The 16758-nt window shown below is 40.1% G+C and overlaps 1 protein-coding gene across 1 annotated transcript in view; it reads left to right on the plus strand.

The window, feature by feature from the left end:
* LOC137173481 (cadherin-12-like) overlaps positions 1 to 16493 on the plus strand; it is a 101897-nt gene extending 85404 nt beyond the window's left edge. The window contains exons 8-12 of the mRNA XM_067578354.1: positions 1173 to 1309; positions 5209 to 5330; positions 9342 to 9459; positions 11507 to 11758; positions 15209 to 16493. Of these exons, the coding sequence (XP_067434455.1) occupies positions 1173 to 1309; positions 5209 to 5330; positions 9342 to 9459; positions 11507 to 11758; positions 15209 to 15720 (1141 nt within the window). The 3' untranslated portion in view covers positions 15721 to 16493. The remainder of the gene's footprint in view (positions 1 to 1172; positions 1310 to 5208; positions 5331 to 9341; positions 9460 to 11506; positions 11759 to 15208) is intronic.
* The last annotated feature ends 265 nt before the right edge of the window (positions 16494 to 16758 follow it).

The following is a 16758-nucleotide window of genomic DNA, read 5'->3' on the forward strand; positions in this document are numbered from 1 at the left end:
TGTAATATTCTGGTCTCTCTAACCACTGGGCCACACTGACAGTGAACATAGGCTTCAGTAGCAGCTTGACTCCAATACATCCCCCCCAACAAAAGCATTTTACCCTGAGGAGAAATTGCAAACCATTGATCTTTTGAACTCTTGATGGGAGTTTGGCTGTAATATTTATCAAAGAGACTCACACTAAACTATTTTGACACAATCATGTTCACTTCAAGGCTACGTGCAAAACAGAGTTAAAGAGAGGACGTACACAAATCAAAATTGAAACAGAAAAATTTGATGGAAGTCAGGCTTGTAGAATAATTCTACTGAAGTGGTTTTGTTATCATTCTCATTACAGTAAAAGACTTGGGGGTCTGAATATATGCTAGGCCTCTTTCTTTTAATGACTGAGTCAAGTCCAGTTTGAGGCTCTATAGTGTAAAAAACAAGCATGATAAATATTAATGAGAAATATCCTTTTAAGATCAAATAGCTCGCCACGAGAAAAAAAAATGAAAAAAAAGAAGAATGGTGGCACAGAGAGATCCAGGCTCAAACCCATGAGAAATTAAACATCTGTGCTGTGGAAGTGCCCATGAGCAAAGCGCTGAACAACCAACCTCGGACCTCTGTGTGAAGGAAGAGAGAAAGATGACATATTTTTTGCTTGTGGGAACTCAACAGGCGATCATAAAAATTATTAATGAAAAATAGCCTTTTAAGATCAAATAGCATGGCATGATGAATGGCTCTGTTAGTGTTTGGTTTCAGATCTCTTTTGTATTTCATCGTTTGCATTCAGAGCAGCTGGGTAAGACCAAAGATGCATTTCACAGAGAGGACGCTGTACCCTCTGTTCGCAGACACCAAACCAACATTTTTATGCCTTTGTTGTTTTTCGGCTGTGAGAGATTGATACGGTTTCAACAGTGCCTAAAATTCATTTATGTTCCCAAGAAAAGCGTTTATTCAGCATGGTCAAAGTACATGTGCCCCATTACTAGATTGGAATTTATTTGCGATCCTCAGCACATTTTCTGGAAATGACCATTCAGAATGAGTAATGAAGGCTACGCCAACATTATATTACACCTAACTCATATACATGAGCCCAGAGGGAAAATCACTGTGGTTTAATTCTGGTTTATGCTGCAAATGGATGCTATTAAACAAACATTTTCTTTCAGGTATTCCATTGACTGGAAGAGTGACATGGACAGCTACTTTGACATTGATCCAGTGGAGGGAACGATTTCCACAAACGAACTCCTTGACAGAGAGAGCATTGCCCAGCACAATATCTCCATCGTGGCGACCAAACTTAGTAAGTATGACAACAAGATCGATTGTGATTCATGCAGGTGTCGTCGTCCTTCCCCCGCCATAATCTGTGTGAAGGATTTAACACACTTTTACTCAAGTCAATACTCAATCCCATTTTGCTGGAAAGGTTTATAGGTGACTATAAACCATGATGGCTCTCCCAGAGGGATGTATCTTCAGGACATAGTCTCCTCTAGCATACTCATCTCAACTCTGTTTTTATTTTTAACTGCTTTTTTTTTTTTTTAACACGTTTGATGACATTGGCATTGGAAGGGAGCTTTTCTTGCCAGAGTCAACTTTTACTTACACCGCAGTAAAATGTGAACACTTCCAGAGTTTTACAGCAAGCAGATGCAGCGGCATCACAGCATGTTGTGAGCTGAGCTCGAGAAAGCTGTGGCTTTAAGACATGTCATCAAGCTAATTATGTTTTTATGAAGGAAGTGGAGCAAATTCCGGATAAATAAGCAAATCCATCGTCATCAAGTCATCAAATCTGCTAAGAACCGTCAAAGTCATTATCCCAGAGGCAGGCTGGTGCTCAATCAAAATTACCCACGCTGTATATTCATTAGGACAGACTGTGAAATATGGGCTGTTAAAACTTGAGTCATTGTCGCCTTGGAAACTGATATTACTCACTTCCCCTCAAGGTCATGGCACTGACATGCTAATTCTGTTTTCAATGTGTGTGTGTGTGTGTGTGTGTGTGTGTGTGTTTCTTTGTGTGGCTTTTGTGAATAAGTGTCAAGGAATTGGAGGATGAGGTAGGCTGAAAGGATACAGAGCGGTAGGAGGAGGGAGGAGGATAGAGATGGGAGTTTTACAAGGGCGTTACATGTTCAGTCTGTCATGCTTGGTGCAGGAATCAAATGGTATTTCTGCACGTCTTACCCTCACCCACCTGCGTTTTACTCATTTCTTATCACCTTTCCCCAAGTCAGCCTCCAATGTAGCCTTCCTTGCTGCTTGGTTCCCCTCTCTGGAGATGAATCTTCTTCTAGAGATCATTTTTACCATGACAGAAAAAAAAAACATCCAGAGCCAGAATGGATACTCTGGTTCTCTTTTTCTATGGTTTCTATGGATCATGGTTGCGGACCGCCTGCTGCTGTGGTCTTGCTAGACATCCATGCCTACTATTATTATTATTTTTTCATATTTCTATTATTATTATAGTAGCTATTGTTATTACTGTTGTTGCTGTGAATCTGTATCTCTCTCTCTCTCGACCCAATCAGTCAAGGCACATGGCTTCCCACCTAGAGCGAGGTTCTGTTCAAGGTTTCTTCCTGTTAAAGGGGAGTTTTTTGCCGCTGTTGCCAGATGCTTACTTGTGGGGGAATGTTGGGTCTCTGCAAATTAAAGAGCATGGTCTTCACCTGCTCTATATGAAAAGTGTCATGAGATAACTTTTGTTGTGATTTGGTGCTGTATAAAAAACAAAAAAATTACTTGACTTGACTTGAAACTCAGCACCCCAGAGTTTGTGTCCCAACGTGTGAATTCAAATGTGTTTTTGACCTTGAGTGAGATTTAGCAGAACTTTGTGTTCTGGGTATTGGATAGTAGTTATGGCTCCTTCGCGGTGCATTCTGTTATCATGGTTGGGATGTTGCCTGTCTGTTATTTGGGGTTTAATCCATGAAGAGCAGCAATAAATACTGAAGCAAAAGATACCTTCAATGCCTTTACCAATAATACATTGTATGAGAAGAGGTCACGCACAGAAAAAAAAAAATGTTCTGACTTTTCTACAGTTTAAAGCAGCTTCAGTTGGCACTGCATTGCAGTTTTCAATAAATAGTAAATTATTACAGATCTCTATATTTGACCTGTCTCTGCATCTACCGTGTGTCCTTGCTGCTAATGCTTTTTAACATTTACCCACTCATACGTTTTATTCCCACGTACAATAGCTCAGATGAAAATATCCAACAATATGAGTCGTTAGATGACATTTTCCTGACCTTTCTTTAAGTACCTTTACTCTGCAATGATTAGCACAACACCTGAGTTGGAAACGTTTCACTTCACACAGCCTCAGAGATTTGTCCGGTCATTGCTAGACACTGCAGTCATGCAGCAAAATGAGAGCAGTGTCTGCTGCTCTCCGGAGACACAGTACACAGCAGAAGGCGTGCTAAATAAGAGCCGGGGCTAGATTAACAGTTTGCTTTTTGGCTTTTAAGCCCAGTGGCAATTTTTAGGAGTCAAACAGGGGGGAAGATCTATTAAATGTAATAATAACCTTGGTAGGAGGCAATGAGGGAGCACACTTGCTATCTATTTACAGCAAATGAATTTAGTTTCACACTTAAAATGGAGTTTTTTGTTGGGAGTTTGTTTACTTATTCCGCCCGCAGTTGCAATTTTAACAGATTGCTATCCTCAAGAAATCTTTCTATCTATATTTTGCAGCTCGTTTTATAGATTTGTGGTTGATTGCTTGCAAAGATGGAGTTTTTTTATTATTATTATTAAAATGAGTTTAATTAAAAAAGTAATATCCAGCAGAAAAGCAGTGTAAGGCAGGATTTTTTTTTATGGCTGACCACTCAAGCATTCTGTAGCAATACAGGATTCTGATTCAATAAAATAAATAGAGCATGTGTTATTGGGCTGAAATGCTGACACCAGTCTGATAATAGTCCGGATATAACTACTATACCATTGCCCCATCTAGTGGGCTGAATGATACATCACTCATAACAAAGTCAGAGTCAGCCAACAGTTATGGACATTGGTGTTTCAGATGAGAGGACATGATAAACTCTTGTATCCAGAAGCCTTTCAAGACCAATTTTACAGATTCCATTGATCCAGAGGAGTTCAAGTTGTTCAAACTTTTTGGAGACCAAATAATTCAAGACCCCAATGACAAAAGCCAAGATCAGTATTTTTTTGCTGGGTTAGCATCAATGTTAGTAGTTCAGTCAGTGCAAAGCAGCAAATCCCATGCTCAGTGTCATTTTTACCTCGGTGGGAAGATTGCTTTTTCCATCAAAGTCAGAGACAGGTTACTAACTGAGCCGTGGCTGCGTCTCCAATCCCCTTGAGATGATTCTACAGATCCCACCCCCACCCCGCCCTTGCCCTGCATTCTTCTCAACCACCCACCTACACACAAGCCTACACACCTACGCACCCATGCACCGGCACTCACGTAAACAAGTGCACACTAAGCCCCCCACTGCAGAGCAAAGCCTATTCCCACATCAAATCCATAAAGTTTACCTTACTCCGGCTTTCACACAAAAAGAACATTTCCCCGTTGTGCCCCTGCAGTGAGCAAACATTGTAACAAACAACCCTGAATTCAAGTTAGTCCCTCTCAAGGGGGCTTTCACACTATAATTAATATGGGCTACACATCTTATGGCTAAAACCCATAACAGAACCCGAGGAAAAACAGCTTGTAAAGAAAAGTATTCTCTCTGTAGAGCCGTATTCCATAATGTGAGGCATGCTTTATTTGTAGTCATCACATGAGATGTGTGTTTTTATTTAATTCTCCTTTTCATCATCAATCAAAAGCTTCATAAAACAGCAGTGCATGTGTGCAATTTATGCATCAGCATGTTCCAGACATCAGGGGTTTTCTAGCAGACGTTTAACCAGAGCGACTTACAAATGGTCGAGCAGCAAGACGGTTAAGCATCTGCTCAAGGACACTTGGGCATGACATCCTCTTTGACCACTCAGCCATCCTTCTGCAACACTGATAAACCTTTATACTCCTGCTCATCATAAGACAGTAGTACTTCAGATATCCACATGATGTCAGTGCTGTGAAAAAATATTTTCTGTTTTTCTACATTCATGTAACACTGTCCAGTCCTCAGTGCACAACTGTGGTTTTATTTAAACAATTCTGTCTTGTGTTTTCTTATCCAGATAGTCCAGTTCTGACCAGTCGGGTGGCTGTTACCGTCCACGTGTTGGACATCAACGAGTTCCCACCTGAACTCGCCAGTCCTTATGAGACCTTTGTGTGTGAAAATGCCAAGGTCGGACAGGTACGCTCACATACACTCTCCTCCCTGCCTCTTTCTGTTACACAGGTCATGTGCTCATCGCAATAAACACAACAAATTTTTTTCCAGGATGAGATAAGATGTGTTGAGTGTTGTGAGTCGACAACTGCTGATCGGAGAGTTCTTCCATAGAGCTGATATGGCTTCAAGGTGGTTTGTGTAGTAAATTGAATCTGAAAGGTGAGGATTTTTATAAGCGCTGGCAGGGTGTCATTGTTTACACTTAGAAATAAATGCTGAATTTGTGGATTGTAGTGATAAAATGCAGTGGTATTTTTCTGCTTTTTGGAGCACCATATTGCTGTAGTAAATAAAGAGATTTAGCTTTGATGTTGATGTAGGTTTCCAGTGTTTTACTCAAGGTCACCTGAATAAAACTCTTTATTCCGAGGGATTTTGCAGAGAACCATTCAGCACAGAGTTTGAATCTAAATCTTGAACTATGATTGTGTCATAGAGTTCGATTCAGCGGGAGAAGCAATCATAAAGCGAGGCAACGCTTTGCATATCAGCAACCTGGAGTACATTTCGGATGATATATTTGAGATGCAGCGGAGAATTTTCCTGTGCGCATTGTAAACCACCTGTGCCTGTAAATTAGCCCATTAACTAGAATCTATATGCAGTTAGTGTTCTGAGGGAACAGCTTCTTTGGCAGTCTATCAAATCGGTGTTGACTCCTCATCACATTGAGGGTGTTTTGCCGGTCCTCAGGCCTATTCCAATCAAAACAGTGGCTGTGCCCTCCATTTGAAGGCATCGCTGTCTTCCTGACATGAACTCGGCTGTGGCTTCAAGATTGAGTCAAGACATTTAAAAAAAGGGGGATTGAGGCCAATTTGACGCTGGAATCAGAACAAATCAAGTCCCAAATGCAAAAATAACTAATAAGATTTTTTTTTTTCTTAAAGGCCCTGAAAACCTTTTTCTCAAATAGTTATATACTCTGAGTGAAGAGGCTCTGCAATTTTCTTCCATAGCTGTGGTTATTTCACTTGGATTTGTTGTTTTTCTGTGTCTGTGCTCGCCTGAACAGGTTTAAAGGGTGCATGGCTCAGTTGGAAAAAAAAGGATGTCAGAATCTTAAATCCATCAATCAGGATTTAGCAATACTCTAATCAAAAGCTGATGACAGATGTTCGGTTGTTTACTTATGTTTCAGGGCCACTAAAACAACACTCACACAGTTCCGCTGAGGCGTCATAAATAATAGCTAAGCTAACAGCTTTTCCCACACTTTAACCCTCATTGTTGCTTATTTAATCATAAATAGTTTAACTTATAGAGAAATACTCAAGGATAGAGAAGGCATTAACAGATTTAACAGATTTATATTCACTTGCACAACTTCTGACTTATATCCTTCACCATTCAACTAATCAATACACAGGATTTAGACAAAATTAAACTATCCACCACAGGGAAAAAAACAAAAACAAACAAACAAATAAAATAAAACAAGTTCAAGATTAGACAACAACAGTCTTATTGTATATTCAACATGTGTGTGCCCTGTATTTAAAAGGTATTATTGTCTCTCCTTTATACCCATCTCATTCTTTCCTCTCATCTTCCTTAATTGCATCTCCTGTGTTTTATCTTCTTCTTTTCCCCTTCTCTTTTTTTTTCCTCCTCTCCTTCTCCCCTTCCTTGCCCTGCAGTGCAGAATATACATTTTCCTCCAGTGTTTCCACAGCATGATTCCACCAGGTGTTGTACACAGCTGGTGGATGATAAAGAATTGCAGATCCCTCTCTTCACACGTCGCCCTTGATGATTATCTGAACTCATACTGCTGAAAAACATACAAACTGCTTGTTTATGGAGTATCTCATGCTGTGGCACAACTTCTCGGAAAATAATCTGTAACCAGGAAGTAGCCAGGTAGCACGGGAGGCAACCGACTATTTTCATGTAAATGTGTGGGAAGAGCAGAATGGCCTTAACTTAAGATTTGCAAGTAAAATGGTCAGGGCTGTGGTCAAGAAAGACAGTCAAATATTTTCTTATTTTATGATGTACTGTACTCAGAGCTCTGACCGGTCAACTGGTCAAGTGTGAAATGAGAAAAAAGCAACAACAAAGGAAACATAAAACAAGCATATTTACAACTGAGGAATTAAGTAGTTGAAAAAAATCCTATATATTAGATATACTTTAATGTATTCCCTTTGAATTGTATAATACTTCATGGAAATGCTAACCTTGTGAATCAGTTTGTTACACTGAAATAATTACATTTACATTTACAGCATTTAGCCGGCGCTCTTATCTAGCTCAACTAACAATGCAGCCGAGTGCGAAAGCAGAATACACTTAAAGCCATTTAACATGTACAATAGCACCCAGTAATAAGCAGTAACAGCAGCCACAGTGCTACGCTTGTGTTCGGGAAGAGGTGAGGCGCACATCTGAGTGCATGAAAAGAAGCTGCACTAAAGCTGAAATTTATAAAAACTGTCCGATATTCAATACACTTTATAGGTGGATTTCATGTACCTGCAGATAGGAACTTTTACATACCAGTAGTGGACTAGATGACAAATAACCAGTGTGAAGTTATTCATTTATCACAGTGAAGCGTATTAATTTAGTGTTGTATTAGAGTTAAAATGAATTGTTGATTAATCACATCAAATGGCGAAAAATGAACTCAGAAAAAAATGCCACACATTTGCTTGTGACAGTCTGTAAAAAGTAAATATTTACTGCTTGTGTCTTTATTGTTGTAAATTTAATAATCTGGGTTTTTGGACTGTTTGCCAGATTAAGCATTCAGTTTTAGAAAATTGATTATGTGGTAAAGTATGATTATTATTATCTTATAATTGATTTATTGAAAAAAAATCAGACATTAAACTCAAAGGAAAATAATTGTTAGTTGCAGCTCCAGATTTATGAATCACTAAGCTAATTTAGTAGCATGAAATCAATAGTGTGAGGTATGCCTCTGCTGTGGGGAACACAACAGAGCACTCATCACACCTGGTGTCAGGTTTGCTACCCTGGAGGGGCGCTTATTCAAATACTGAGAGAGAGGGAGAGCAACATAGACAAGGTGATGTAACAGGGCAAGAAGGCTGATTAGCTGTATGTGTGGGATCCAAGGCCGGGGCATCAGGTCTGCAGCAGGTCAAGCCTGGTAAGTGGGGAAGAACAGACTGGTTGCACAGCTGGGCTGGCAAGACAGCCGGTTCCAGACAAAGCTCTGAGACGTTTGGGGAAACGAAGGAAGCCGTCAGCAGTCTGGTTCAGAGGCGGCTGAATCAGCAGTCTGTGTCTAGGAGTGTGGAAGAACAAAGAAGTTGGCGGTTGGTTGGCGAGGTGTTAGCTAGCAAACTCAGCTACAAAACAGCTTCAAATATAAATGATCCATTTTATTGAAGTTCTGTCTAGATTGTGTTGAATTGAACAAACTGTGTCTCCTCTTTTATTGTGGGTTGTTTTGGGAACAAAAATTTGAGTTGCTCCTGTGCTTACAGCAGGTGTTCTGTAATGTAAGTACAATATAAAACAACTGGCCTCTGTTCATGACCCTTGAACAAGCTCCAGTAGTTTTGAATGAACTTAATCCATCACCCTATGTGTTGCAGTAATATAGAATTTCAACAAGTTATCAATCAAGTGCTCAGTGACTGTATCCAAAACTACCGAGAGAACAATTCACTGCCTTGTTTCAGCACCATACAGATCTGACATACAGTCAGTTCATGACAGTTCAGTGTTGAAGAATTTCACATTTCCTGTCAGAGCAAATTGACCTGTAGGACTTTTATTTTCCATTGTAAAGAGAAATATTTGACATTGAAACAAATACTCACAATAAAATGTTCCACCTGTGCCATTCCAAAGGTGCTTTTCTGTCAGTATGTAGATGACACGGCTACTACTAACACACACCATGCAGGCAGGAAAACTAGAAAAGTAAAACTTCATAACCTAAAAGTGAAACCAAAACTTAATTAAGAATCCCTATATCTTTATTTTCAACAGGTGATTCAAACCTTTAGTGCAAAAGACCAGGATCTACCGACTGCTGGACAACAATTCACCTTCAAATTACCAAAGGAAGATATAAAAAACAAGAATTTCACCATCCGGGACTTTGGAAGTAAGTATCATTTTATTCTGATAACAGCTGTATTTGGTGACATGCACTATTGGTACAGTATTAATTGATTTGTGTAATGCTTGATATCAATTTATGAGCTTCATCCCAAAAGTGGCGGTAGGACATCATGCTTAGGGAAGCTAAAGGTCAGCGACGAGGGTGGGGGGCTTGTGTCTATACAGTGTTTTTCTCTGGCAGAAAAGCTGGCAGGGCGCTGGGGAGCGCTGGGATGAAGCACATGTGCAGTGAGAGAAAAAAAACACTATATGGACATGGACTACATGGTCCACCTTAAGTAAGCCTGGTCAGGTTGTTGCAAGCTTCGGGGCTACGTAACGTGTTGCTGTCTTTTCAACTGCTGAACCGCTGATTTGCTGCTCATTATTTTAATGGATTTGTTGAAGGTTGAATTTTTTCTGTGATAATTTTGGGGAAGCTAAGCTTCCTCTAGCTTTTTAATAGCACCGCCCACGTGTCATCCTCCATTCTAGGGAAACCATATCACACTTCTTTACAACTGACAAATAATGATAAATTAGCAATGTGAGTAAATTAAAGGTAGCTGCAATCAATTACAGTTTCTTAGAGAAAAGCAGATATTAGATTTATGATTTTTTTAGACAAAAAATAAGTATGTAACTTGTGACATCACAAATAGTGATGATAGTGATCAAGATTTTGTATAGTAGAACTAATATTGATTCCATATTAAAAGTTACCTGCAACAAATTTATCCTGTCCTATTTTTGGGCTGACAAACATCCTCTCTAGTTGCAAAGTTTGCTGCTTGAACCTTGTAAGAGTGGCATAATATCTCAATGCTAAAAATAACAAATGCAAGCGGTCAGACGTTGTCTTATGATAAGGGCATAAATGACACTGCAGTGTGCACTCGCAGAGCCCTTTGAAGTCTAACCAGAAAGACGGGTAATGAAAAGTGGGACATGGCAGGATGAGGCCAGGGAAACGAATGAATTCACCATCCTTGACAAGCCCCCATCCGAACCTCTGATCCAGTTTTACCTTTTGGACACACTGTCTTGCAGTTTCCAGACTGCCAGGGGCCCTGCAAGCACACTCTCCAGATACAGAACGAGATCTGATAGGCAGGGACAGGAAATACAAACACCACGGACGAGTTCAGCAAGAGAAAGAGAGAGAGAGAGAGAGGGAGAGGGGGGCACAAACACAATCTGCACAACATGCAAGGTGTGCTAAAACGCCTGACCTCCTGTCAAGAAAAAGTGCCAGCCTTCGTCAGTGGAACAAACCTGGCTTGACAGGGGTCAGACAGTCTAGCTGTAGCAGACAGAACCAGGCAGGTCCAACCTGATGCGTTCCCTCTCTCTCGTATACATTGTCGACCTCTATTCCACTCGCCACCCTCACACCTCTGGCTGTCTTCCCAGGTTGTTCCCTTTGTGTGTTTTTATTTTTTTGTTTATTATCTATCATTCCTAATGTTCTGTTTCTCTGGAGTGATGCTGCCTGTACAAAGAGATAACAATATAACAACAGATCCCAATAGTTCTCACAGTTGTAGGTAGACGGAAGCCACTTTGCAATCTTTTGGGGGAATGATGTACTGGGCGTGGTTGGGCTCTATCCACTTTTAAGGCGAGTGGTGTAAAATGGCGAGAGCTTTGATAAGAGAAGTCTTTGAAACGATGCAGTTTCTCATTGCATTCAGAGAAGCACATTTGAAGAGGATTTGATATCAAACATAAAGAGTTATCAGACATTGAAAAGTTTTATCTTTATCATACTTGGACCTCCGCGCTAGTAATGTAGCTCAGAGGACTATCTGATTGATGTGAGGTTATACTGGGTGGAATATTTTCTTCTTCTTTGGTCAGAACACTTTCTAACCTGTATAGATCAAGGAATAAGCACTTGCTGCACTACTTCAAGCCTTTCCATACAAATTTGCATGATTCTTTTAATCCATACCTTTTCAAAAGAATCTGCAGCTGTTTTGGAGATTTTTCTTTTTTTGGTTTTCGATGGCAGCAAAATTTTAAATTTCTCCTTCTTTCCCTTCTTCCAGATAACACTGCTGGTATAGTGACGAAGCGGAGTGGCTTTAGACGGCGTTTGCAGGAGATCTACTTTCTTCCTGTGGTGATTGAAGATAATGGCTACCCACCCAAGAGCAGCACAGGCACCCTGACCATCCGTGTATGTGGCTGCGAATCAGATGGCTCTCTGTTAACTTGCAGCGCAGAGGCCATCTTTCTCCCTGTGGGCCTCAGCACGGGTGCTCTGGTTGCCATCCTTCTATGTATCATCATCTTATTAGGTGAGACATGTTGTCTTCTAGCTTGTAAACATTTTTCATTCTAACGCACTATCATCGATGATCATAAAGGACACAGGGATTTGCTATATGTGTTGTGTTGGTGCTCCAGCTCTGACGTCCCACTGGTTGCCCGGCAACCTTATATGCACATATTTCATAATGTCAAACTATTCCTTTACCATTTATTTTTGAATTTTAAGCTTCCATAACTTCCTTTAAACTAATAAGGCTTCCTGCTAGCTAAATCCTAACCTTAATTTGGCCAAACCAGTCAATCTGTAAAGTCTCATTAAACCAAATTTAATCATTTAGATAATGAGGACGGGTGTAAAATCTTCCCTAATACTACATATTGATTGGCTTGTGAGGCTAGAGTCAAGTCAAAGCTTCCTGTCAGCTAGATCAACATGTAAAATACAGATGAACATTTAATCTGCCAGATCTATTTCCATTCAGCTGGGTCCAATTTTGCCATTTTTGACAACACCTGAGTCCAAACATGCTAAGATGACCATCATGGGCTGGTGTCCCTCCAGGAGTGTCTACAGTTAATTATAGGACCCATATGAATTTAGTCATTCAATGAGACATTTGAGATTGGAGGGAGGGACGCTTGGCTCTATAAACTAAATCCAATCTTGCTGCCCTGTGGCTGCTTCCAAGGCTATAGCTTTTACATTTCCCACAAGGTCATGGTTGTAAAACTCCTCCTTAATTCTCTGCTATTAATGTCCAAACTCACCTGCATAGCAGGGAGGAAGTAAATGTAGGTTTATGGCATCATTTTCTAAATTATGAATGTGGGATGGTTGGTTGTTAAAGAAGTTCGAATTTTACAGTGCAAGTCAAGGGTAGCCATGACCTTTGAATTGAGCTGTATTTACTTTTCTCTATCTCTCTCTTATATATGGTCCCAAAAAGATTGAACTGTTAAAGCCAACTATACATCATCATTAATCCTTTTGCATTACTTTCATGAATGTATTCATGTGAAAAATCAGCTCAAGTTTCATTGTTTTATATGTGAGGGAACATAAAAGCTCACAGATGATTTTAGTAGTGTTGGGCTGTGTCCCTGTGTTCACTACATCTGAGAAGAATGGCTTCAAAGCTCTAAGTCAACTCGCCTCCAAGGCTGAGGCTGACGCCAAACTGTTGTGCTGTCCCTGAGATGAGAAGTAGCAGAGAAAATCAGAACTCACACTGAGAACATTTCCATAGACCCACTTAGTTCCTGAGCAGGATTTGTCAGGATGACCCAGTTGTCCTGTGAGGAGAAATGATGAGGTAAATTAAACAGACCAGCACAGAGACTTTCATCTGCATTGTTGTGTTCAGACTGATGTAGATTGGCTGCAACCACTGACATGCTGTGTTCAACCAGTGTGTCCCATAATAACCGCCTGTTGTTGAAGTCTACATACGTGCCACTGGGGGGAGCTAGCACACTATACACAAGTAGATAAAATCACTTGGGAGTGAAGGAAGGCAGAGAGGAAGTGAGATACAGTGAAGATGAAAGGAAGGGACCTACTTAAGGCTTTTTTCAGTCTGAATGTATTTACTGGACTTTTATTTGAATGATTTCAGCTTTATCCTGGCCACTGCTCTTCCTCGAGGATACAACTGTTTATTGAAGACCCAGATGAAACACATATATTTTACTGCATTCTTTACTGAGCAGACAGAGAGAGGGACACAGGGGGAGGTACACGGCGATGTAGACAGATTGCTATGACAGGCAAAAGGGAGAGAAGGAAATTTATTGTAACATTACGTGTTGGAAATCACACAGAGGTACAACAGTGTGTTAAATATGCAGAACCTCATGCAACTTCTGAAGGGCTGCGTGCTAAAACAGTTGCTGTTGCTTTGGGTATATTCTCAGCAGTACAATTTTTATCCTCTGCAGTGTTGACAGTTTCTTCATTACCTTTTATGATGTATGTAATTTTGACAGTACATGTTAATTGCTTTGGGTAACTAAAGCAGTTAAATCCTTAGTGAGCACTGATTTGCAGGTCAAAAAATATCAAGACATCCAGGTTAAAACTATGCGTACAATGGACACATCATGCTTTAAGTAATTTTCTGTTATTTTTGCACTGTTATGATGTGACATGTCTATGTTAAACATTGTAAAAGGTCCAAAACTTGAGGTGAACGTAAAAATGCTCCCCTTCAAGTCAAAAGCCAGGGCTTCAGCCTGCTATGAACGCTTCGTTTGCAATGGTACCGCTACGTCACATTGTTCATGCATGCCCACAAATGGCTGTCCATTCCGTAGTCTTTGTTGCTAAGGTTGTTGCTAAGGATGTTACATGGGTTGTTTACATTGTCCACTCGCATAGTTCAGATCAGATTTGGGCTTGAACATGTACAAATGTATTTAAGAAGTTTCCATTCTAAGTAAGGAACAAGAAAAAGAAGTTAAATCCTACCACTGTTTGTGTGACCGCCAGAGCTGCCGGAAGTCTGCTGAGGCTCAGGGAGTTGGCCATCAGAACAGAGTGGGCCTTAAAGAGACAGGAGCTAAAACAGCCTGTTTCAGAAAGAGGCTGAACTGAAAAGCTGCACAAAGGACAAGTATAAGATAAAGAGTTTTTTGAACTGTAACTCATGCAAAGATATACCAGTAGAGACCCAGAATACAAATGCATGATATGTCCCCTTTAATTTGTGTGAAAGTGGGATTTTTATGGATTTCATATTCTTTCAACAGGATTTCATTTACTACACTTCAATGTAAAGAAGGTCTTAACCAAGACTAACTTAACTAACCTAACTTAAGAGTTGGAATAATGTTAAATAATATTGTGGGTTACATATAACCCATAGTCGAAGTCTGAACAACACTGCAACACTACTTAACAAGAGACTGCAGCCATGCTAGCTACTCTATGCTCATGCTAGCTATAGGTTGCTAAGGCCAGCATGATAACTTGCTCACAATGACAATGGTAATATGTTGAAATGTTTACATGTTTACCATCTTAGTTTGTTATCATGTACAACATTTCCAATTCCATAAACCAAAGCACTAGATAAATGAAAATTGTAATTTGATGATGATGTTAGATGAAATGTTAAGGGATGACCAAAGTGTTTACAATTCACCAAAAGGAGGACATGGATGTCTGTACCAAATTTCACAGCAATGCATTCAATAGTTGTTGAGACACTGACTGACAGACAGGCAGACATTATCATCCCTAGAGCCACTCTACCAATGGTGTTAAAACTGACATCTAGATGTCTAACATATAAAAATGTCAAACAAATTCAGTCCCGTTTGAACCTAAAATACTTCATCTTTTGACCTACAAATCACCTAAACCATGCTTACTGGGATGCAATGATATAATCTCTTCTTTCCTCACAGGTAATGTGCAGTAATGTGGGTCAGCTGACAGTGACTTAACACGTGATTTTCTTGATTTGTTTTTCCAGTTATTGTGGTCCTCTACGTGGGGTTGAGACGACAGAAAAAAAAGGAGACCCTCATGTCATCCAAGGAAGACATACGGGATAATGTGATCCACTATGACGACGAAGGAGGGGGTGAGGAGGACACGCATGCCTTTGACATGGGGACGCTTCGCAATCCCAAGGTTGTCAAAGAGAACCTGTACCGTAGGGACATCAAACCTGAGATGAAGAGAGGTCCCAAGCCAGCCGTCTCACAGGATAGTGCAGACATCCGAGATTTCATCAACCAGCGTCTGCAAGAGCATGACATGGACAACTCAGCCCCTCCCTACGACTCCCTTGCCACATACGCTTACGAGGGCGACGGCTCCGTGGCCGAGTCACTCAGCTCCATTGAGTCCCACGCTATAGACCTTGAGGAGGACTATGATTACCTCAATGAATGGGGGCCCCGCTTTAAGACACTGGCAGGGATATTCGGAGAACAGTCAGAAACTCAATCGGACTCAACAACCATGGAGAACACACATTGATGTTATTCACAGACTCAAAAAGCAAATATGTAACAATGTTTTGTTGTTTGGCGACACACAATGTTTTAGCATTGTTTTCCTCCCATTTATCTGTTTTAATCTCTTTCCAGCTCACTGTTTTCTATTTTTTGTGGTACTTTACCATGCTCTGTCCCAAAATTGTAAAAAAACGGGGGAATATACGATAAAATTATTAGTTGAGCAAAGCAGCCATTCAATTACCTTTCAATTGAATGTTGTTTGTTGTCTTACACTTTGTTTCCTCTTGGGGAATACACATACACACGGAAATGTTATCATTTCCTAGAACATCCTTAAAAGTGCCTCGATATAATTGTTCTTTCACTTGCCATTTCATGCCACATATCCAGTGTTTTCTCTTGGAACCCCATAGGTTAAGCTGATTCAATCGGCATACAGTACTGTGCTCTGACTGGCCGAGGCATCCACCAAGACCAATGTCAATTCTGTGGGGACAATGGAGTGGCCCAAGTTTGGCCAAAGATGTTTTGAATGTTATTTATTGTTCTATTTATTTATTGGCTGATTGATTTGATTCGATTTTTGTGTATTTATCTATTTATCTCTCAGTCATCAATCTGTATTTTTAATTTTTGGAGACACTCGAGGATTTTGTAATTAATCAAGGCCCACAAGAGAATGGATGTTTCTGTTAGGTGGGTCCTGTGAATAGACTTGTACTAGAGTTGTAAAAAGATAAATTAGGGCTAAATACTGCAGTTCAGTCATGTAATAAACACTGTTTTCTTAAATAAACCACACTTGGAAAAAAAATCTGCCCTTATGTTTACTTATTTTGCTTGCATAAATGTTGGCCAGTACAAATAAAAGTTCCTCAGCTTTTTTTACGCTTCACTGGATCTGGAAATTTTAAGGCCTGGAAAATCCATAGGAATTATCGAACTTGTAAAATTGAATTTCAAGATTTAATGTTGATCTGACTTCTTGAAGTAGCAAACACAGCAACTTTTGGGTGTGTGGGTAAAATCTGGGTGAAATATTTGTAAAAAATGTTCA

The sequence above is a fragment of the Thunnus thynnus genome, chromosome 21 (genome assembly GCF_963924715.1).
Source record: "Thunnus thynnus chromosome 21, fThuThy2.1, whole genome shotgun sequence".
NCBI lineage: Eukaryota > Metazoa > Chordata > Actinopteri > Scombriformes > Scombridae > Thunnus > Thunnus thynnus.